This window comes from Passer montanus, unplaced genomic scaffold (assembly GCF_014805655.1).
Source record: "Passer montanus isolate IOZ18808 unplaced genomic scaffold, ASM1480565v1 scaffold3, whole genome shotgun sequence".
In the NCBI taxonomy this organism is placed as follows: Eukaryota; Metazoa; Chordata; class Aves; order Passeriformes; family Passeridae; genus Passer; species Passer montanus.
The window spans coordinates 3,769,884-3,793,352 of NW_024367707.1; the positions used below are offsets into that span (position 1 = coordinate 3,769,884).

The 23,469-nt window shown below is 38.3% G+C and overlaps 1 protein-coding gene across 1 annotated transcript in view; it reads right to left on the reverse strand.

The window, feature by feature from the left end:
- Positions 1-23,151, reverse strand: part of PDK3 (pyruvate dehydrogenase kinase 3) — a 31,420-nt gene extending 8,269 nt beyond the window's left edge. Inside the window, exons 1-7 of the mRNA XM_039714427.1 lie at positions 23,002-23,151; positions 16,340-16,411; positions 8,692-8,876; positions 6,486-6,575; positions 3,723-3,800; positions 1,538-1,614; positions 327-428 (exon numbers count right to left, since the gene is read on the reverse strand). Of these exons, the coding sequence (XP_039570361.1) occupies positions 327-428; positions 1,538-1,614; positions 3,723-3,800; positions 6,486-6,575; positions 8,692-8,876; positions 16,340-16,411; positions 23,002-23,111 (714 nt within the window). The 5' untranslated portion in view covers positions 23,112-23,151. The remainder of the gene's footprint in view (positions 1-326; positions 429-1,537; positions 1,615-3,722; positions 3,801-6,485; positions 6,576-8,691; positions 8,877-16,339; positions 16,412-23,001) is intronic.
- Between the last annotated feature and the right edge of the window lie 318 nt (positions 23,152-23,469).

A 23,469-nucleotide genomic window follows, 5' to 3' on the forward strand; every position in this document is an offset into this window, starting at 1 on the left:
AGAGTGGACATCAGGAAGCATTTCTGTATGGGAGGGGCACTGAAAGAGCAGAACAAGTTTCCTGGAGAGATGTGAATGGCCCAAGTCTATCAGAGACCAAGATGCATTTGGACACTGCCCCTAACAAACGTGCTTTGACACTGGTCAGCCCTGAAGTGGTCAGGCAGCTGGACAAGATGTTCCTTGCAGGTCCCTCCCAACTGAAAATATTCTGTTCTAATGAATATGAAACAGGTGATACAACAATTAATTTGCTTTTTCAAATTAAAAGTCTTTCTACTCTAAACCTGGCAGGTTTGCAATGTGTATTGTTTTTAGGCATTTACCTTAATAGATAGATCTTCTTTCCCCAAAGTGACTAAGGTTTTGATCGATGGATAGGCTTCTTTCTTACCTTCATGCAATTCCACTGTAGCTCTCATTGAATTCTGAAGATAAAAGAAAACACAGTCCCTTTGATTCTAACTTTAACATAAGATTTTTCTGACAAGTTAGAACTTGAATTTATTGTGTAGCATCTACTCCTCCACTCTGTCCTACAATCGTGTACAAGATAGAAAAGTCTGTATTTAACACAAATTTAAGTGCCATGAGGTCAATTAATTGCCTGGTTAAATTTTTACTTTACAACTTGTTATACATAACTTTTATTTATTTGCTATAGTCAGAAAAGAAAGCAAGACTAGCAAGACTTTTTTTTTTGTCCTGTGTGAAATCAAGTAAATACATCCATAGGATGAGAACATCCTTGACCTCCATGATAACCACACCAACAGTGACATTCACCACAGAAAGCCAGTTTTGATTTTCTCAGTCTGGGTCACATATAAGTCACCATCTGTCAATCTGACTTCATCTTAACAGAGTTTTCACTGCCAGTCTCAGCTCTTTACAGCTAGAGCTTACTGGCTTCAGCCTGCTCCCTGACTTGGACCAAAAACATACTCACATGTACCGTACAAATTCTGATCTGTTCTGCTCCAAAACTAATGTTACAAATGGCAAAATGGGAGAAGACTTAAATGAACATAGTTGACAAATTTCAGAAATCAAACACCTAAAAAACAGTACTTTGAAAAAGTTTCTCTCTGGCCAAATACAAGTTTTTCTTCTCAATTTCTGGTGTTCAGCTGAACCACCTAGAGACCTCCCCTATTCTTTCAAATTATATTTTAATAGGTTAGGATCATTGATCCTAGTCCTCAAATATGCAATAAAGAAGCAAGCTTATAAAAACTGCAAGGTTATGAATATTCCATCACTGCAAACCTAGACTGTCATGAGTGTTCCAAGTTAATCAAAAAAGCTACAAAGGCACAACAGGAGAAGTGGGAAACCAGGCAGTTTTTAAGTACACAAGGTCATAAGAGAGAGGCTTAAGTCTGGCTTTTAAACAAGTGAAGAGTGTTTGAAACTCAAGTATAAGCTTAAGAAAGGAAAACTGAAATAATATTTAAGAGCTGTAACTGAAAGGAATCACAATTCCAACACTGATAGGGTCACAAAACCCTCCCAAATATTAACAAGTGCAACCTACCTTGAATAATTCAAATAACATATGAAACAAATGAGAAGGTACATAGACTACTTGAATAGGTTTGTTTGGAGCTTTAGCTAAAAAAAAAAGAAATAAAAATGTCAAATAATTTTTCTTCAAAACAGTCTTTTGTAGCATTGCCATTTACCAGAGTAACACGATCATGTAGGCAAAGACAAGTATGTAAGCATGTCTGATTTTCCCAGTGCAAAATTAGTTCCATGAAGTAAAAACATAAATTTCAGTCACTGCTATCACCTGAAAGAACACATTATAATTATGATCTTCAAATCCATCCAGTCAGCAGACTTTGTTTAGACCTAAGCAGTGGCTGGTTTCATACAACAGTGTATGCTAACCAAGAAAACATTTCTACTTAAGTAGGAAACTTTCACATGCTCACATACTATTTAAGCATAATATTTGCTGCACAAAAAGATTCTCAAACTGAAGAAAACCCTGCTTTTCAAATATTCTAAAATCAACTACATATTTTCCCTTCATTAAAACACACAAAATGTAAGTATTCACAAAAATTTTCAAATATACTTCAAACAATATCCCAGCTTCCATATTCCAAACCATCACTGAATTGTTTGCCCACTGCTGTCCCACTGTGAGTGTTCCAGCAGAGGGGTATGGCTTGGCACAGGTCTGAATGCCAGAGTGCTCATTGATTGATTGGGCAGGAAATAATACAGCTGCATTTAATACATTCCCGGACAGTTCTGGGGCTGAAGATGAAGTCATCCCTGAACATTCAAGTATCTACTGGCATTAAATTATGCAGTTACAGAGAGTCAGACTGAGCAGCAGTGCAGACTGAAGGGAAGTCTCAAACTGTCTGCTTCACAAATTCCAGGAAGATATAAATATGCACAAAGAACATGACTGGAGTCAACTTCATTCCTTCTGGCACTGAGGGCTGGTAATAATCCCAGTCATTATTTTAAGAAACATGGTAGTGAAAACTCCTAGGAAAAGGAGAAGACCAAAACAATGCTCTGCAAGGCAACTTGATATTTTATTCTGTTATTTTTGTCTGTCCATACTCCCATTCCCTTACACTTCACTGAAACCAAGGCAAACTGACTCACACTTGTTTGAGGCACAGAGATAGAAAATGAGTCATTGTTGCTCTTGCAAGGTAATTTGCAAAGCTGCTTTCCTCACACTGATAATAAGCTGATTTGAAGGAAACACATAATTCTTTATTCACTTTTATTTTTAGCTCCAGCAACTTGCTTTCTCTACTGCTGGGTCTTTTTACTTATGCCTTTAGATGAATTTTGCATTGATCAATTCCTCTGCTGCAACGCTCAGTACTTTTATCTCTAGAATCACTCAGTTGAAAAGGGGAAGGTTGGGTCCTTTGGTTTTGGGAGAGATGGGTGGCAATGCATCATGGCTGACAGCATCACCTTGTGCAGAGAAATATTTCTACACTAATCAGTAGTACTTTGAGCAACACACATTCCAAGTATCACAGTCTCCCATTGAGTGTTACCTATTTCTGAGACTTTTGCAATTCTTCTGCTGAACTTTGGAACCATCTTAGTCTTATGTTTGGCAGCTGTCCAAAATCTGGGAGAGGATCGCTCAGGAAATGTGTTTTTTTTAATACAAAAAAATAAGCTCCCTTTTGTCAATAAAATAATGATCAAAAAGCAGTCAATATGCTGACACAGCCTGTCTCATCAGTTTGGTGTCATCCAATTATTATCTCTGCAATCAACTTGAAAAAGATTTTCATGTAAGAGGTTTATAATAGGATTTAAAGCATAGACTACCTAATAAAAATTCCAATTCTGCCATCTTACACAGAAGGGCTCACTAGTGTGTTTTAAGTGCCAGTGGAAATCATGGATTTATAAGCATACTTTGGAATGAAACAAGTTTCAGTTCTGTTAGAAGATGAGAAGGCAGGCATGCTTCCTTCTCAGTTATGAGGAGTCTTGGTTTATTTTCTTTGAAGTGATAGTGAATTTAGCAGATAGAGCTCTGCATTCAGCATAAAGAATTACACATCATGATGATAAACTATAGTTCAGGTGCCCACACAGACACATTAGAACAAAAGTAACTGCATAGTTCAAATTATAACTTACAATTAAATAAACTAGGAATCACGGATAGCAGAAATGCATTTTCTTATACACATCAGTTAAATTAATTGCATAATTACCATTGAATTCTTCAACTTCCAGATCAGGTGCCACTGTATAGTACTGTTCACATAACATCTTAGCTGTTTCATAAGCATCTACAAAACAACAGAACAAACACTGATTTATCAAAATCTTCTAGTGATGACCAGCAGTGTCCATCCTCCCTGTGAAGGACACAAACAGAACATTCACTTTGAGCACTAGTTTACAAGCATAAAGCTGGTATCCAATCTAATCTCTTTTTCTCTCTACACTATTAGCCCAGTTGTCAGGAAAGGGAAAACTATGTAAAGCTCTACAAAGAAAAGCTCAGTACTGGAGAGAAGGTATTTTTCTTCTTTGTTCAGGGCTTGAAAACCAGGAGGATGTAATCTTAGGCTGACCATAAAATCTACTTTCCTGATCACAACTTAATACTTGTTATTTCCATCTAAAATAAAAAATAATGACATTGCAGCCACAAATTCAAGTTCTCCAAACAAAATACTATTTACAATACTTAATTTTCAAGGTCTCTTGGGGGAAAAGCTGGAGAAAAGCTTCGATTCTTTCCACTGAACCAAAAATTACTCCCCCTGAAAATACCTCCCCATAGCCCAAATCAGGCTTTATGTATTGTTGAAACACAGGCAGAAAGTGTAAGTTACCCTTTGTCACTAGAGGTGCCCCCTAAGGTTCAATACTGGGCCCAGTATTGTTTAACTTATTCATCAGTGACTTGGGGCAGAGGCCTCCTCAGCAAGGGCACTGAACACAAAGCTGGCAGCAGTGGCCGATAGCCCCAGGGCTGGGCAGCCCTTCAGAAGGCCCTGGACAGGCTGGAGAGATGGGCAGAGGAATGGTCTGAAACTCAGAAAAGGCAAATGCAGGATCCTGCACTGGGGAAGGACAAGCCCAGGTCCCCGTTCATCCTGGGGCCAGCTGCTGGAAAGCAGCTCTGCAGAGAAGGGCCTGGGGGTCCTGGTGGACAATGAGCTGTCCATGAGCCAGCAGTGCCCTGGGGCCAGGAGGGCCAGTGGGATCCTGGGGTGCATGAGGAACAGCACTGGGTCAAACAGTTTGAGTGCAGTCTAACATTTCATCTTCCTCTAAAAGCCAACTCTCTGGCAGAGTCCTAAGACTGTGGAAGAGACTGTGAAGTTCAAAGCATGCTTCATGGTGTGAAGGGAGATTAAGTAGCAATAACAGTGAGAGATCTATTGGTAAATCTAAAATCCTGGCTTCAGGAAAAAAACCTGAATTTGCTGTCAGTTCAGAAGTCTCATTGCAGGACAGTCAGTGAGACAGAGGTAGCCACCTCAGGCAGCACAGACACAATACTTGGTGTAGCTGCTTGAAGCAAGATGTGGCTGTTTAAATCACTTCTACATTGTTTGAAGGACATACAGCATTTATAGCTGCCACATACAGTACCAAAATCAATATTTTAACTGATAAATTGCTCAGAATGCTGCCTGTGAACCAGAACATTTGGGAGCTAGCACAGCACACAGAACATAAATTAATCCTTCCACCAATTCTACAAGGAAAAGGCCTCAATCACCTTGACAGGACCATACAGCCCCTGTCCTTAAGGCCATTTTGTTTCTCTGAAAGACAATACTGGACACTGTTTGGTCAGTGTTGTAAGTGATCTATTTTAGCTACTTGTTTGAAAACTGGGCTTAGCACCTTCTGACACTATGCACTCCCCTGTCAAAGGCAGCAACTATGAATCTGATGATCTAAATTGATTCAAATATTGCTATTAGAAGGCAAAGCTAAATAAACAACATGGCTGTAACCTACAAAATGCTGAGGCCAAAGCGGAATAAGGTCAATCAAAAGAAAAAAAAAGCTGCTGAAAAAGGCCACCTTTGGAGCCAAGAAGAGCTAGGAAAAAAAGCTGTAAAAAGCTGTAAAAAGCATTACAAAGTGAGCTTTCATGCAGGTCAGACTTTGAGATAAGAAAGGTTTCCCTTTCACTTCACCAAAGGCTGAAAGAAAGTGAAGGGGAGAAATACATTCTACCCCCTTTTGCAACTGCACAAACAGCAAAGGACAAAGCCTGGAGTTCTCTCCTACAACACGACCTGCATTTGCAAACAGATACACCCAGAGTGTGAACCTTCCATGGAGATGTTCTCAAAGCAGGCAGCATTGCCTCGTGCCTCCTTGCCAACATTCTGAAAGCATGTAAACATTCACAACACAGAGCAAACAGGACTTGCAGTGTGACTGTGCCAGAGCAGTCAGGTACAACCATCACATCCGTGTCTTCTGCAGGAGACAGAACAGGCTCTGGTATGATCAGATGACAGAGCAATGTGGAGTTTCACTGGGATATCTGTACACCTGAGGACATTTCACTAAAAGGCCTAGCTAAACAAAACTAAACAAAATGGAAATTTCACTTACTCCCAGTTTTCTGTAATACCAGCATGTGATACAAAAGCAGTACCTGAGAACCTGCTTCTAAGTATTTCAGGAAGAAAACATCTAAAGTTTAACAAAACATTTAGACACTTCATCTGATATTTAAAAGTACAGATTAAGCTATTAAAAATCAAATAGTGTTTTTAATTCTGTTAACAGACCAAAAGTTTCTCTCTTCTCAATAATGAAGACATTAGAAAGCCTCAATAAGCCCAGGGCTTTATTGTGAGCAGAACTTTCATTTAATAAAATAAGAAAAGAAGAAATGGATTTAAATCACCTTCAGTTTCTTGTATCTCAATAAAATATTTCTGAATATTTTAAGTTAGGGGATTTCAGTAAAAAAAATGTTAACTTCATCTTACCTTTAACTACCTCTGTCACATCACAATTAGGATCAATACTTCCAATATGTTTGGGATGAGCAGGATTAATATCTCCACCAAACAGAAGTGCTAAAATAAAAAAGAAATTGTAGTAAATTATTTATCACCCTTGAGGCAGGCCAGAAAGTTTGAATCTGATGGTATCTGAGATTTACTGGATACTGCATCATTTTGTAAAAAGATACTCCAGCAAATTGCCAGAATCCTCATTTAAGAAGACTACTTGTCTAATTTCCCTCCTTTTTTTTTTCCAGTTTTACAGTTAAGACTAGTTAAAACAGAATTCGTGATGTGGGAGGGTTAAGGTGAAAACCTACATTTCAAAGCAGATTATAAAAAACTAGATAAAATTAAAATGTAAAACACTTCATTCATACTGCTATGTCAGAACAGAAGCACTTCCAACAATGAAAACATTACAGTAAAAAGGACTGTGGAACTGTAAGACATCATGAGAAGCCTTTTACACTCACCTAAGCTGCAATTTCACAGCTGGCACAGAGGTCTCACTCACTCCACTTTCTCCCTGGATCTCAGCAGTATGATCCCCACTCCCTCTTTGTACAAGGGTCTGGTACTCACCAGACCCTTCACCAAGAGTTTAAAGAAGACTCCCAAAGTTTGGAAGTAGAAAGGTTTTGTACTTTATTTCAAGAGTGATTTTCTGCCATTTTAGCAAGTTAGTGAGCTCTGACATGAAGCAGGTGCAGCATGAGGTGAGCAAAAGTCTAGATCTGAAAGCTTTTCCTACCCTGGGCACAGCAAGCTCACACACTGGGCACTGTGTCCTGCAGAAGAGTTCTGTAGGAAACAGTCTGCCAGGAATGTAGGAACAGAAATGCAAACCATGCAAAATCCTGGATTTGCATTCTGCTTTCCAATTATCTTTTTCATCAGTGCTTCAAGATTAATATTTGCCATCACAGACAGACCACTAACAGTGCTAACACACAGACATTATACAAGGTTAACTAAATTTTAAGCATCTACAAGCAATTTTAAGCCACAACCAGTTAAAGAGGAGGATCCATAGGAAAAGCTAGTTCAGTTCAATCAATCAAGTTTAATATTTTAGGATTACTGCAAATTATGGTAGCACTCAGCCCAAGAATTATATCAGGACAATGTTTGTACTCTACTGCTAGAACTCTTCTTTGAAAACCTTTTAACTTGGTTTTATGTCTGTGACTTCTCTGCCCAGGTGCAAGTAAAGAAAAAGCTGTACATTTATCTCATTTTCTATGCTTTGCCACATTCAAGTTATCTGTACACACACAGCAAGGCATTTGTTAGTCACATGAAAGGTTACTGGAAAGACACACAACTTGTAGTAAAACACCTCATACTCCAGCATCTGCATTATCTGTAGCATACAAAAATTTCTAGGAGTTCAGAAAAGCAAAACACTGAGCAGAGAATGAAGCTCTAGAGCTAAAAGGCACAAGACACACTAAAACAGATCAGAAGACTGTCCTTAACTTTACACAGATCACTTTCTGCATGGTTGCACATACTGGTTAAAGGGAGCTGTGCATGTAACTCCCTTCATTCTGTAATACGAATATAAAAAAGTGAGTTTATTAGTAACAACAAATGAAACAGAACCTAATGACAAAGGATGACTAATTCCAGCATTTATCCATAAATAGGAAATAGGAAGTAATGGAAGGCAAGAGATGTAACTTAAAACTTCAGTTAGAAATACTCAACCTCTTTAGAAGGCAAGAAAGTCTAGATAACTTGCTGGGAAAAAGCATATGTATAGTACCTAACCTAAATTCAGAATTCCGTAAATTCAAAATTTATGGCATCTTTGCATTTCATTATGAAATAAATATGAGCTCTACAAACTATGTCAAAAGCTTTGTGAGCAGGAAGATACAGCTACTCTACTACTACCTAAAAATACTTTATGTATCACTTCACCAGCCATTTCACCAATAATACTAAAAAAAGCAACAGCCACACTAAGAAAGACTGACAATTCTAAAAGAAACCACACTGGTGTTTTGGATTCATTTCTGATCATTGCAAAGTACCAAACTAACCAGTTGCCACTATCTCTTGTGCCACAATTAGCTCAGAATAGTCATGAGTAAAGGAAAAAAAAATACAAAACAAAGCTTCATCTTCAGGTTTACAAGCAATAGCTGAGTTTTCAAGGAAGAGAAAAGCAATTACTTACTGTGTTGGTTAATAAGCATACGGAAAGAGATGCGGTTGGTGTAGAATCTATCTAGAAAATACTGGATGTTACTGCTAACAAATGGATCAAAGCCATATTTTTCCTTGTATTCAATGACCCCTTGCGCCATGGTTGGAACCACGTCATTGTGTCTGTTCCTGACTTTAATTAAAACATCTAAAAAGCTGGAGGAAACAAAAATAGAAAGAGATTGTTACAAATAAAATTAAACTCAACAACAGCATAACCGTATTATCTGTTTACTGTGCCTCCCAGTCAATAACATAATATCAGAGGGAAAATAAAAAAATATAGTACCTAAACAAGCCTATTTAAAAAGAAGTATTTGATCAACCTCTCACTCACAAGACCTGTGAAGCATTTGGAGCCCCAAATTAAGTTATTCCTCCCACAAATATTCTAAAAAATTAAATCAATCTCTCTTGAACATTGATGGATAGCAAAAGATTCTCTTTCACCACAACCACATGCACTACCATAACTGTCATCCCCTGCAACTCCTAAGAGTAGCTGAGAGACTGGAAAGGAAACTCAGGGAAAAAAACATGACCACCCTTTATGATTTCCTTAGAAAAAACTGTTTTCTTCCCAACACCTCAACCCATACAATGAATTTTGGATGCATCTCCTTCACCTGGCATCTCCTGGGCTAAGTTAGAATCTCAGGACAGGTAATTGTGTGACTCGTGTTCAGTTTCCTCCGACACCACTGGATGGCAGAGCGAATACAACAGAGCTCTCTCCTCCGGAGCTCGGCAACTTTTAGATAACACTCCCATGCTTTTAACAAGCATTTCCTTTGAAACAGCTTGGAGGATTTCTGTTTCTCCTGCCAAGGCTGCTCAACACCTGTGATCTTCAATGTGCTCATCCTTTTTTCCCCCAAACACAAAGCCATACATACTTGAAATATCAATTATTAATAGCTTTCTAAAGAGGAGATATGGAAAATCAGTACTACTTAATTCTGCTACATTCTCCAATATTAAAATAACGTAAACACCACAATGTTTATATAATTCTGTTATAGAAAGTACAAACGGTGAAATGCAGCTTTCCAAGGAAAGCAGAACTGGAACACTTGTTCAACTATGCCTGCATCTGCAACGTTATAGATCCTTTTCTAAAAAACATGGAGAGAACATTCTTTGTAGATTCATAATGAATACTGAAAATGTATTAATTATTTTTATCAAAAGTAGAATATACACCAGCTAATGAAAGAATCACAGAAATCACTGAAAGGTCATCTACCCCAATCCCCCTGCAAATGAGCAAGGGAAAGAACAAAGACCACAAAAAGTAAAAAAGACCAGCCACTGTCACCACATTTAAATAAGATGTTTTCTTCCTTTACAGCACCACTTAGTCAAGACAGTAATTTTTTTATACCATTCTTAACAAGTGATACATTTCTAAAATAATTTCTCCCACTCAACACTGCCAGCTGCAAAGGAATGTAGGATCCCTTTTCTCTAGTTTTTTCCTGATCCTAAGTCTAGCTACCAGTTTTTCCTGGGTGTTAACAAACAGTTCAGCAGTCTTTCAACACTACCCTGTTGCATAAAAAAGGGGAAGTTTTAACTGCCTAATTCCCCATTCTAAATACTATCACAGTACAGAACGACTGTTCTCTTACCTGGCAGTCTTGCTGACTGGGCAGCTTAGAACATTTAATGCTTAGAAGGTTTATAGACCTTATGTGTTTACTGAGCCTTGGCTCTGTAGGATATGGTACCTCTGAAAGGTGATGTCAGAGCCTGGTGCTGGCTGTACTTGTGCTGCTTCTCTGTTTCTGAGCAACAAGGCCCTAGCCAAGAGCAGGGCTGGAAGCAATGTTTACAGTCACATCTGAAACAGAACTGACAACACTCTTCTCTAACTGTTGTTTGCTTTGCTATTTGTTTTTAAATACCTCCACTATCCAAAATATATATCTGATGCCAAGAGGGCAAATTGTTCACTGATAGCCCACTGCAAAAGTGCTTAAAGGCACAGACCATGCCAAAGGGCAAAGGGCTTAGGTTTATCTGCTGCAGACCAGAAAAATCATAGCTGAAGCTTAGTCAGCATAAAATTAAATACATTATAAAGGAATGCCTCATTATTGCACTGATACAACAAACCTCCTGTTCCATCTTCCAAGATAACTGAGTTCACTCACACGTTTCCATTAAGCAGATGCAAGAGGAATACAGGCAAATTTCAAAGCAGCAAAGCAGAAATCAGAACACAGTTCCTTAATCTTAATACTCATTCCTTACAGTCCCTCTACCTGCTACAACCCCTGAAAGCCTCAAAGCTTTTACTGTACTCAAATTGTGGGAGACCGTATCAAGGAATTTTTAAACTGTTTATGGGATTAACTAGGAATACTCCAGAACAGCTCTGAAAATGTTTTACCAATTACATTCTTTGTCCACAATTCTGTGTATTTTCAAAACCACAAAGAATAGATAATGCAGTTGGTTTGACAACTGCATTACCAATAAGAGAAATTACCAATAAGAAGCTACTTAGTTAACTGAGCTTCAGTGGTTTCTGCGTTAACAGAAGACTACTTAAGGCATTACCACAGGTGTTAAATAAATGAAGGCTAAAAAATTCTGCAAATACAAGAAATAACGTGTTGTAACATTCATTAATTAACTTCCTAATAACCTGTATATATTATTCTGTTTTGATCTATCATTACAGTACAAGAAATCAAGCATAAGAAAGTCAGTATAAAGACAAAGGGAATTTTCTTAGTGTCTCTTACGGATAATATTACCTGAAAAATGAAAAACACAAAAGTGATGAGTAGAGCAAAAACCCTTTTAAATGCAACAAATGCAATGGTCTGAGGTTTTTCTCAATGGCTGCTCTTTTTTGAATCAGTGCTAACTGGCAGCTGAATATCACGAGAAAGAGAGGTAAAAGTTCACACTCTGAAAGATTTCTATACTAGAAAGTATATCTACTTCCAAAGTTCAAAACTAATTAAAGTAGCATTTCACTTTACGTAAAAGTAACAAAACAGCACCTTCTTAATCAGATGTACTCCAATATTTACTTAGCTCAAACTGCTTACAGAACCATTATTTTAACTGCAATGCTGCAGAAAGGAAGGCTCTTGTTTACCAAGTTCCTTGTGCACGTTATCTCAGACATGCTGGCCGCTGCCAGCTCCAGGACACTCCCCCGCACACCCTCCCTTGAGAGGGCCACAAAGAGAAAAAACAGCAAAGAAACCCGGGGGTGTAGAGGCTGCACTAAGTGTCCTTTGAGAGCACATGTGAACTGCTTTTTTACAAACCCTTCAATTTTTGAAACACAGCTTCAGCCTCTGTGTGTTTACTGGATAGTGACATCTTGGGAAATTTCCAACACTTCTGCTTGCACCCTTCACCAAGCGTGGATGCCTTATCTTAGCACTCCTGTTATCACACTGCTTGGCAGAACTGCAGAAAAACTTCCACCTGACCCCTCTACAGCTAAAAAAGACATCTGTGTTATCAAAAAGGTAAAAGTAACCTACCATTTGACAAATGCCCATACTATTGACAGTGACAGGAATGTGGCAATGCTGCCCTGAGGCTTCACAAGGTCTGCCAACCAACAGAAGGCAACAGAGAAACTGAAACACTTCTGAAATGCTTCATTAGAACAATGCCAATGGAAAAAAAAATCTCTTCAAAGGATTTTGTCCAACATTCACAAAAAGAGAAAACTCTTGAACATCCAACTGCCCAGCTCATACACTAGGAGCAGAGAGAAGTTGGGCCACTCTGAAGATCAGCTTTACTTTAGTCTCTGCACCAACTCCTATAACCACTCACCCTCTCCACTGCAGGGGCACTGCTGCCTTTGTAGGCCACACACTAACATTTCAGGGACCACAGAGCTCAACGTGGGATATTCTTCCACTACATCCATTTCCAATTCACTTCACTGTATGGCCTCACACACAGCTGTGCCAGTACATGCATGACACATGTAATACCATAACATTAATACAGAAAATGGTTTCCCCAGAAAGAGAGCCCAAACTCTGAGCATACCACAGCAGGCTCCCCAGACAAGCAGCGATAAAACCACAAATAGTCAGGGGACAGTTTTCTGTTCAACTGATAAAAGCATTGCACCATTTTAGAAAACAGTAATTGAAGAACTACTGCCAACATTGACAGAGCACACCTGTGGATATCCAACCTCCTTGAATGATCAATTTAGCTCCCCTCCTCTCCTCTGCTACCGTCACCCTGATTAGCCAGAACAGAAACTGAAGTCCACCTCAGCTGACAGAAAGTTCAACAAGGCACTCTTAAATTTCTAAAAATCAACTGCTCTGTTATTCTTCATGTTTTTGAGTGTCTGAGGTGGACAGGCATGAACCATGCTCAGTTCCAAAGAGAAGCTGCTGGGATGGTACTGGAACAAAAGTACTTCCACCCGGGCAAAAGTAGTGTCACAGGATGTGAGTCAAGGGAGAAGGGATGGGGGCCATCATGAAATGCCCAAATCACCTGATATTCTTGGACAAGGATGGGCATTGAGTGACCAAAGGATGCAAGGCTGGGTCTTCTGTACTACCAGCCATATACCCTGTAACATTAACATGTAAAGTGTGCTGTTCTAGAGCATGTTCCACACAGGAACAGGACAGTGGAAAGGAGCCAAGGGATGAAGCTGCTCCAGCCCCTCATTACAGGCTCAGAGATACCCCATGGACACTGCCTGCTGAAAGGGCTTTGGCCCAAAGGACCAGACATAGCTTATAATCTTCCAGGTTTTTCTTTAGGCAAAGCAATGTGGTTAAAGAAACAAACTATTCCCATTTCTGCAACCCTAAAGACACTTAAAGTCCTAGATAAAGGCTCAAATTCCATATGTAGTGATATGTACAATCAGAAGAGAACAGAAAACTTTTACGCAAACTTAATTTAACTCAGAAATGTTGGGGTTTTCCCCAGTGAAAAGCAGCATTCCTGATATTTTCTGACCACACTGATGAAAGTAGGATAGGGCTAGATAGCAGCAACATGGAATACTGACACAGGAGTTGAGAAATTTGTTAGATTTATGTATTATCATAACATAAATATGGACATAGGAGTATTTTTGAAAGGCATAGTTTGTAAAGAGTATTTTTAAAAAATCTAATTACAGCTCAATATGCAATTAAATGGTATAGCCTTCAGTAAGTTAGGAATAGATGACATCCCAGAGCAGGAAAGTAAATCTGACTTTCTAATGTTAGCTAGTCTATCCAATACTGCCAAAACGAACAAATCTGCTCTTTAATCAGATAATACAGTTTTAATCTCTTTTCAAAGGTCAGATGCAGTATAGAAGATAGCTCTTACTGTCAAAAACCCTAGCTGAACTTCACCTCAACAGGCAGCAATAAATTCCACACATCCTTATTTTATGTGCTTAATTACACAGAATACAATAAGTGCAAGATTTCAAAGCTTCTAACAAAGTCATCTTAAATGATATTGATATTTGCTTCATTATGAAATATTTGTTCTACCATACTCATATAGAGCATTGCAAATTGTATTTGCAGTTGCTGTGAAACAGTATCAAGAATGCTGTATCCATATGGCAGTATCAGATAATTAATGTGTTAATTATGAGACTCTAAACTAGATCTCCAAGAGAACTATTCATTAGCCTTTATTTATTATACTGTGCTCTACCTGGAACCTCAGAAGTTCTTAAAAAGCTGAAATTCAGTTACCTAAATACAGAACACCAAAGATGGTTTCAGAAGTTCCAAAACCACCTTGCCTCAACCCACATATCCAGGACATTACAGGTTTAAAAGCACCTGTGTTACATTTGCCAAGCTCACTCAGGTGTTTAGGACAGCTCCTGCCACCTCAAAGGGCAACAGACACCTACGTTTTGGTAACTTAACCCCATAAAGGAAAGCCTGCTGCGAAACTAGTCACAAACAAATATTCCTGTGTCATCAGCAAGCAGTAAATACAGAATCACAAAATGTGACAGCAAGAGGTGGCTGAACATTTTATTTGATTTATCCTCTACAGAATAAGCACGCCTAGAATGCCACCAAATCTATTTATAAAAGCTTTTAAAATTGATGCTCTACAACCTTCAGTCCATCATCATTAATATTAAAATCTTTACTTTTTTTCCCTGCATACATTCTCAACTTTAATAAAAAACAGACTTTTTTAATTCTCCAGTTCTTCAGTTAGAGCAACCCAATTATCCTTTATTACAGGGACCTTATTTTTTGGCACATGCAGACTTCCAGTGTCTCCAGTATCTTTTTTTGCCAGTCTAGACAAATGCCTTCAGCATTATTCAGAGGTGGAACTACCCAAGTCTCTAAATCTTGCTCCTTTCATATCAGTACTGTCCATGAGTTCTTTAATTTCTTAAAAGGCAGTACCCAGAACTGCAGGCAGCACTCCAGCATAGTACTCATTCTGAGTAAATGGTTACTTTCCCCTTGTTCAATAGCACTACAATTCAGTCAGTCTTTAATCCATATGGCTCCTTCTACAGATCTGCCACCCAGGGAGCTTCATACTCCTGCACTTGAGCTTCTCCTACATGTACTGGTTGAAGCACAAAAGCTAAAGTGTCAAGATCTCAGATAACAGGCTCACAACCAAAAGTGCACAATATTTGAAATGCAGCACCTCCCAAAGCCCTTACTTAACCTAATGTAACAACATAATGTATGTACATGAAGTTTGCTGAAGGCAAAACTTATTTTTGCACAACACAGGCTGCACAGTGCACAGAGCAAGACATTTTATGAAACTCTCTTTAAAGCACTGCTTGATCATGCAGGATTTCGGAGCTTGAAAAGAAATCCCAAAGACAAACTACCCTAAGAAAGCTAATTAATGGAACAAAAACCCTGCAAGAAGTAATATCCTGAAACAAAGTTGACTGCAGTAGGTACAGGGTAACAACAGACCCCGGTGTTGGACAGGTATGTGTGTTTTTGTTGTTTTGTTTTCATGTCCCTGATGCATATGTTGCACCTGCTGCTCTCACATGCGGGGTTCTTCTCTGTTTTATGCATACACAATTCAAGGAAACATTCTAATGGCAATTTCCATGTGATTTTGTTGATAAAGAAAATTGGCTAAGTTTTCCTTTCTTTTCAAGTAATGTTACTCAGTGAGGTAGGTGATCACCACTAATTGAAGTCCATTAAAAAAGCTTTTAGATAAAAACAATGACTGACACATTAGAATGCTTTCAAACTGAAAAAAAATCAAACTATTAATGTTAATACATTAACAACATTTGTAACTTTATACACAACAGAGCACTAAGCCCAATGTATATTAAAATGACCTTTTAGTCTTAAGTATCTGATATGCAGGTATAGCCTCACATCCATGTTGTTTTCTCAATACAGTCTTGAAGGAAGCATTTCATGCCATTTCTTTAACTACCAGTCTGCATAAATACAAAATACACTCTTCAAAAGCACTTAGATACCTACATTCTACTCCAGATTACAATTTTAACTTTTGCCATACATATTCTAACTTACAATAAAGGTAACTGTTTTCATATAGTACAAAATCACTTGGTATTTGAGACACATTATTTTAAAACGGACTGTTAGAAAAAATAAATTACTCACTCATCCAGAACATGAGGATCCTCAGGACTTTTATTTTCATATTCTAAAAGCTCAAGGAAACTTTGCATGTACCTGAAATAAGCAAAAATTACAAAAAGAATTAAAATACTTAAACATAAAATACTTTTGAATTTCTTTAGTTTTAAGACTACAGGGTCACATAAAAGTAATAGGTGCACAGTACATAGTTCTCTTCAAAGAATAAAGGAAGTGAGATGCTGCAACAAAGGGAAAGAAAGCACCTATATTATATTAAGTTAAAAAGTATTACTTATGACCTTACAGTCTGCAATTCAGGAAAATTGCTATATAAATGAAACTGAAGTTAACAGGAGCAAAACCTCTCACAGGTGCATCTGTAATTTCAGGTAGTTTGTCCCTGTATTTTGATTTTTCTGCACATCTCCTCTGTACTGATGTTAGTTTTTTCCCATATTCCTCAGAGAGCAATCCAAGTTTTCTTTCAAAATAAAGCTCAGGAGAACAGTCCCCAAAAGGCACAATAACAGGACTGCACCAAGCTGGTCCTGCCCGAGTTCTCCAGGACAGCACACCCATTCACACACTCCCACAGCTCCTCCGTGTGACACAACCCCTGGTTTCATAAAAACCCCTCTTACACAACACAGCTCTCTCCTGCTCAGGCATTTGGTTCACAGGAGATTAACTGAGGCTTAGAGCCCCAGAGGTACCACAGAGGACCCAAACCAGAAGCCCTCAACATGAACAACACCACCAGTTCAGATTCTGCCCCTCACACACAGTGCTGTGCCTCAGCACCAGCTATCACCCCCAGAGCAGATACATTCAGCAGCACAGATGGGGCTTTAAGGACTACAGAACCAGGACCTATTTCCTGAGATAAATCACACAAGGAATCAATCACACACATAAAAGGGAGCGTTTCAACACTACCCTCCCTTCACTCCTGGTTAAGCACTGCCAAACTACAGTATCAACTATCAGATCAACTACAGTATCATCAGAGTTAGTTAATCAGGTGTGCACGTCAACAGCTCCAACCCCCAGCAGTGGTAAAATAAAAGAAAAACCAAACAAACCTTTCTTGCACATGAAAACAACTAACTGAAAGGTCTACACAGCTAAAGCGAACACAAGAGAGAAAAGATAACCACGGAGGTTACACAAGGAAAAAGCAAAACATGTAACCAAGCCTCTCCCTTTCTAGTAGCAGCTACCCAGTAGATTACAAAATGACCTATGCATAAGCTCTTTTGGTAGCAGTTCTATGTTAAGACCAGCTTAATGAGGCTATGAAACTTCACCCTGCATCTTCAAGCTACAGGGAAGCTTAGGACAGCACTGTTGTCTGTGTGACCCCCTCCAGAACCACATGCCACTTAGTCCACCCCCATTTCAAGCTTCGGCCACAGGTCACTGCGACATTCCTCAGGGACACTGACATTTTCAACATGGTCAGCACAGGAACACCAGCTCCTGTCCCTCAGTGCATTTGTGCCCTCCTGCAAACATCAGGAGCCGTTACAGAAATCCCCCAAATACTTGTCACTTACAAGTAGGGCACGTAGCTCATACCTCTAGTAGTGCTTATTTTAAAAGATGTTATTTTATGCTGCTAAGAGATGGCACCAGTTCACAACCATCACACTCTGAACTCATGATTCACATGCAACAATTAAATCATGATCATGCTCACTCACAGAGGTACATGTTCTTCAACCTCCACCTGTCATTGTATAATTAGTATTATTCAAACTCCTGTTTCTGAAAGACACCACCACACTTGAGAAGCAACACAAAGGTTGTTTTTAATACAGGCCTCCTACCATAAGTGTCAAACCACAGCAATCCTGTGCAGACACAAGGATAAAACAGCAATGAAGGCTGCTGGTACTGAAGGTAGCTGATGCCTGATTTTTGTACTGTGTGCATTTGACTGGCTGCCTACAATTACTGAAGAAATTATGGAAACAAGCAATGCTATAGAGTTCTCTCCTTCTGATTCTAAAGTAAAGGAAATACTTTTCTGAAGTTCATTAGCAAAGGCACTGTATCCAGCAAGCTAGACCAGAGAAAAGGTGAACTTTATACCAAAGTTACTCAAATTTCTTCCAAGCCCATGACTAAACCAAGCTAGAAACAAGTCACTTCACATAAAGCAACCCTAACCCACTGCTCAGTGCCTGCCACTGTACATCACCCAGTCTGGGGTGTTGCAATACCCTGTGTCTTAAGTCTCTGAAAGGAAACTCAGAGGTGCAAATGCTGTACACCTTTTTCTTTTATGCAGGTGTGATTTTCAGTTTGTACACCAAATTCAGCCCTCCACCCCACTCCCTCCCAAACAGCTCAAAATTAGAAATTATTAAAAAATATGTTTAAAAGGAAATTCGTAACTCTGGTCTTAATGACCATCACCACCATTATACTGTAAGGACAGGTGGGCAGCCAGCAACACAGTCCATTCCTGTAAAAGTGTGTGTGAAAATGTCATTCCCTTTTCATACAATCCATCTACTTCCTTGCATTTTCTTTTAATTTGAATTGTAGGTGCAGAAAGGGATAAATGAAGATGGTAACTACAGGATTTATCAAGCAATGAAAAGCAAGACCTTGTGATGTTTAAACATAATTGACACACAATTACCAGCCAGAAAGAGCAAAAAAGTACCAGAATAATGTATGAATTACTGTATCATTAATAAATCCATACAACTATACAGAATACAAATTGAAAAAAAAATTCCAGCATATACGAGAAAAAGAGAATGTCATTTATATTTTGCCGTATTTGGTGAGTCATCAAAAGCAGAAATCAAAGTCCATGCCCTTCAAACATATTGTCTTTCCGGTGTTTAATTTTTTATTACATTAGAGTACAATTCATTGGGCAAGCTCTTTGGTTTCAAGCACCCTTTTGCCTTGTTCTTCTGTTAATTACTGCCACATAGAATGAATTCTTGTTAGTCTGCCAAATACAATAATTTTAGAATGGCACACTTCATATATGAAAGCACTGCAAAAGCCCCAAATGTCAGCTCTGGGTTTTCTTAAAAAATCATGCAAGATACTTCTGCTTTTATTCTGATGTGTATTTCACCAAGCTTTCCCTTTACAATCATTTTAATACCAAAGCACTAAAATGATAAAACAAATCTCCATGGTAACACAATCTCGCCAGCATAATCTCAATGTAGAAAATAGGAAAAAAACCCAATTATTAATCCCAAACTGTACATATGTCTCTAATGGGTCTTTCCCCAAGACAGAAATAGAAATTTATAGCATTTTCTAAGGAAAAGTAGCAGAGAAAAATAGTGAAATTTGTCCATGACTAAATAAAATGTAAATTTTACATATAACTGAGTAACATACCGTGCAAACCTCATGCTTATTTTTGATATTTTATAAGCTCTAACCTTTTCATTGTAAGGTTTTATTGCAACTATTTTCCCTCATCATATTAGTGACCATATCCTTTATTAAACAATTCTGCTGTATGTTCAATATCCTACCTACATTTTAGCTATAGTGCCCTCTCAAAGCTGGCCAAAAAAAAAGCCCACTTCTTCAGATCAAGCAAGCTGCCCATTGATTTTGAAAAGCTGAAAACAGGGTGCTGATTGTTGATCTGTCTGCTGTTTGGAGTCATTGCACTTCACAGCCAGAACGTATTAATTGTGTTTCAGTCCTGAGTCACTTTATTCCTTCCCTACTCCTTGCAACAGATACACACAAATTAAACTATGAACTCAAACTGAGACAGAGCTATGTTTTACCTTTACTGAAATCCAAGACTATTATTTTAGGTTTGTTCAGAGTTCATTCTCTGGGTAATGCCAGCTTTATTCAGGAAAATGTAGCTCAGCAGTACGAAGAAGGAGAGGGGTCTTGCCTCTCAGTGCTGCACACATCAGGCTGAGGAGCCCAGAAAGGAAGGAGAAAAAACCAACAGAGCACCTTTCCCAAGAGCAATCAGGCAATCATTTGTAAAATGGGATAGGCAGCGAAGCACAGGAAGCAAAGTGCCTCCAGCACGGCCATGGAGATGGATGGGAGAAGGAGAGAACAAGTCTTGCCTGCAGCAGGGAGCAGCAAAACCAGGCTGCCTCCCAAGGGAGCCACCAGGGTAAGAAAACTGACACAACCCAGAATGTTTGATGGCTGGAAGCAGAGAGGATTGATGGGAAAGGATCCATGCTGCACTGTAGGCAGGGCTGATCTCTTATTCCTCTATTTACAGAGCCACTTGAACTTAAAAGTCTAATAAAACCCATCTTAAAGATTAGGACCTTTTTGTATTAATTTTTGGCATGCTGGCATTAAGGAATAGATTAGGAGCTCAAATGTTAAAGCTCCAGCTAATTTGGAGTCTCACCAAAAGCACATAAAAACATGTTTTCTAGTGTAAAATTAGAGCAAAAATGAAACAAACTTGTGACTATATAAACTACTGAATATTAGCAAATAAATACATTAAAGTGAGTAAGGAATTAAATGTCTTTCTAACTTGTAGCAAATATACAATAGATTTTGGCTTGCCTATTAATGAACTGCCAAGCTTTCCCAACCTATGTCATAGCAAAAACAAAGTATCCCAAAATCTGACCCTCAAAAAAGGATTTTCTTGAAGTAGTTTTGAACAGCACCAAGAAGAGGGTTTTTTTTTCATTTTACAAGCTCACAAAACAGCTGAACAACTAAATTTATATTTATTTATTCTACTACACAAAATTCAGGAATCTCACTCTCACAGCATCTCTAAACTTTAGGTTAAGAACTATAAATGTGTTTCAAAACCTGCTATCAGTATAGTTCCATAACACTCAAGGTCATTTCACACTGAAGTTAATAAAACCCTTGGTTTGGTCTTTTTAAAAGATAAATTTTAAAGTAAATTTTGCCCAAGATTTATCATCAGGACTTACAAACTACAGATAAATATTTAATTAAGCAATTAAAAACCTCTGAACAGAAAAATAAGAATTAAGCTCTTTAAAATCCACACCTATAATCAACTACTTTTCTTATTTTTGATATAAGATGATAAACATATTCTTACATAATCTCAATGAAAATACTCCTTTCCACAAAAACTCTTAGTTAACTATGGATCAAAATTTGAAGAAAAGTGAAAACTTTGATTTCAAACTTTCATCTCTGGGTTTGATGTCCATTCCAACTTCTTCAGCATTTTACAGCCTGGTATTTTAGCCCGTCCAACAGACTGGTCTAAAGCTGTGACAGTGCAAATTACATTGTCATATAACACACGATAGTGCTTTTTTTCATTTGGAGTTTTGGTGGTTTTTTTCCTTTTTTTTAATCAGTAGTATCTATTGTGGCCATAGAAATCATCACGAGTCCTCAAACCTCTTCAACAAAAATTCTGAAGGGGGCCTCCACTCTGAACACCCATTCAGCTCCTTTGCCAGAGGGCTCCAAAAGTTGCTTAGCTCTGTATAGGCACAGCACAGACATCTAGAAGTATTATGCTGCAGTCACTACAGAAAAATTATTTCCTTCTCTTCATTCACTTATTTGTCCACATTTCATTAAAGACAGGTTCACAAGTCAGCCAGATTAGAAAAGCCTAGAAGACCTGCATATTATCTACTCTTTTCTACAAACATAACAACCTCCTGTGACATCAGACAGACAGACAAGCCTTCAAACCTTACAAGCTGCTACCTAACCACGAAGTGATTGTGTGGCTTCACAGCGTTTACACTCACTTGAAGCACTTCATCACTGTACTTGAAGTGGTCATCAAGACATCCACTGTTACCTTGCAAAGACAAACACAATACCATACATCCTAATTTATATTTTCTAAGCCTGAAGCTTGATAAATAGGAGACCCAAGCCAGCAGTCAACATACAGTCAGCACAGGAGCTCTTGGCTCAAGGGCTATGACTGAATTTAACACAAGCCAACATTAGCTGCTTTTACTGTTAAATAAGCTGCTACTCACAAAGGGACTTCTGTTGTATAGTGCAAAAATATTTTTACAAAAAGTATTTGGAAAATATTAACAGGTAAAGGAACAATAAACACCCCATGAACAATGATTTTTTTGTGCGTATATATCCAAGGCAGCAATCTCTAAATCTCACCAAACATGCAATTAGGCTAGAAATTAATTACTGTGGAAAAGATGGCAGGACTTGGAATCACTTTAGACCCACGCTAGTTATTACAATGGATAATGCTGTTTACTGGATGACACCAAACTTTTTACCCACACTATAACTTCCACTGAATACCAGGTTGTTTTTAAAGATTTACCAGTGAGAAAAACAGATGAGGTTTTAACTTTCTCTCAAGATTTTTGCAAAGGAAGAATAAGGAGAAAGAGCAGCTGTTTCAAGAAGCCATGAGTGCAATACTGTAAGGAACGTTTTAAAAGCTTGTTCTTGGAAGTTATGGACTCTTTAATTACCTGGGAGACAACAGTATGTTTTTACTAACTTACAAATCCTTAGCTAGGATCCAGATTAGGGTATATACCCAACATCAGAAGAAAATGAAACTTCATTTGACAAGACACACTATAAATAATTCAATGCAGAAAACTGACCGATTCAGAAAAATTCAACGATTCTCTGTTGCAAGCAGAACAATACATGCAGTGTTAATTCTACAATAACTTTCCAATCCACTTTTTTTTTTAACTTACCAGCTCTGTACCAGCCCAACTGAAGGCCTGTTCAGTAAATTATCAGGCAGCAAATTGACTTCCCTCATGGTGTTCGCCAGTCGCACAGGAAGCTCCTTCCGCAGGAACATGTACGAAGTCTTCTCGCAGGCATTGTCACGACCTGTCGGAAGGAAAAACATTGCAGCACATCAAATTTTGACTTCCTAATGTTAGAAGGTTTAAAAAAACCACTTGTGAAAATAAAAAGTTTTAAAGCAATTTCAGTACTCTCCTTTACTTTCTTCTCACTCACAAGACATATTTTGAACTTTTACCTTCCCGGAGTTTAACCCTTTTTGTCTGACATTCTTCCACATTTCACATCATCTCATTTTCTCTCCCATAAAGAAAAACCTCTCATCATAGAAATAAATTTCATCGAATATCAAATACTTGATATTACCCAGAAATAAGACCCCAAAATACTAGCTTTTATTGATACGACTT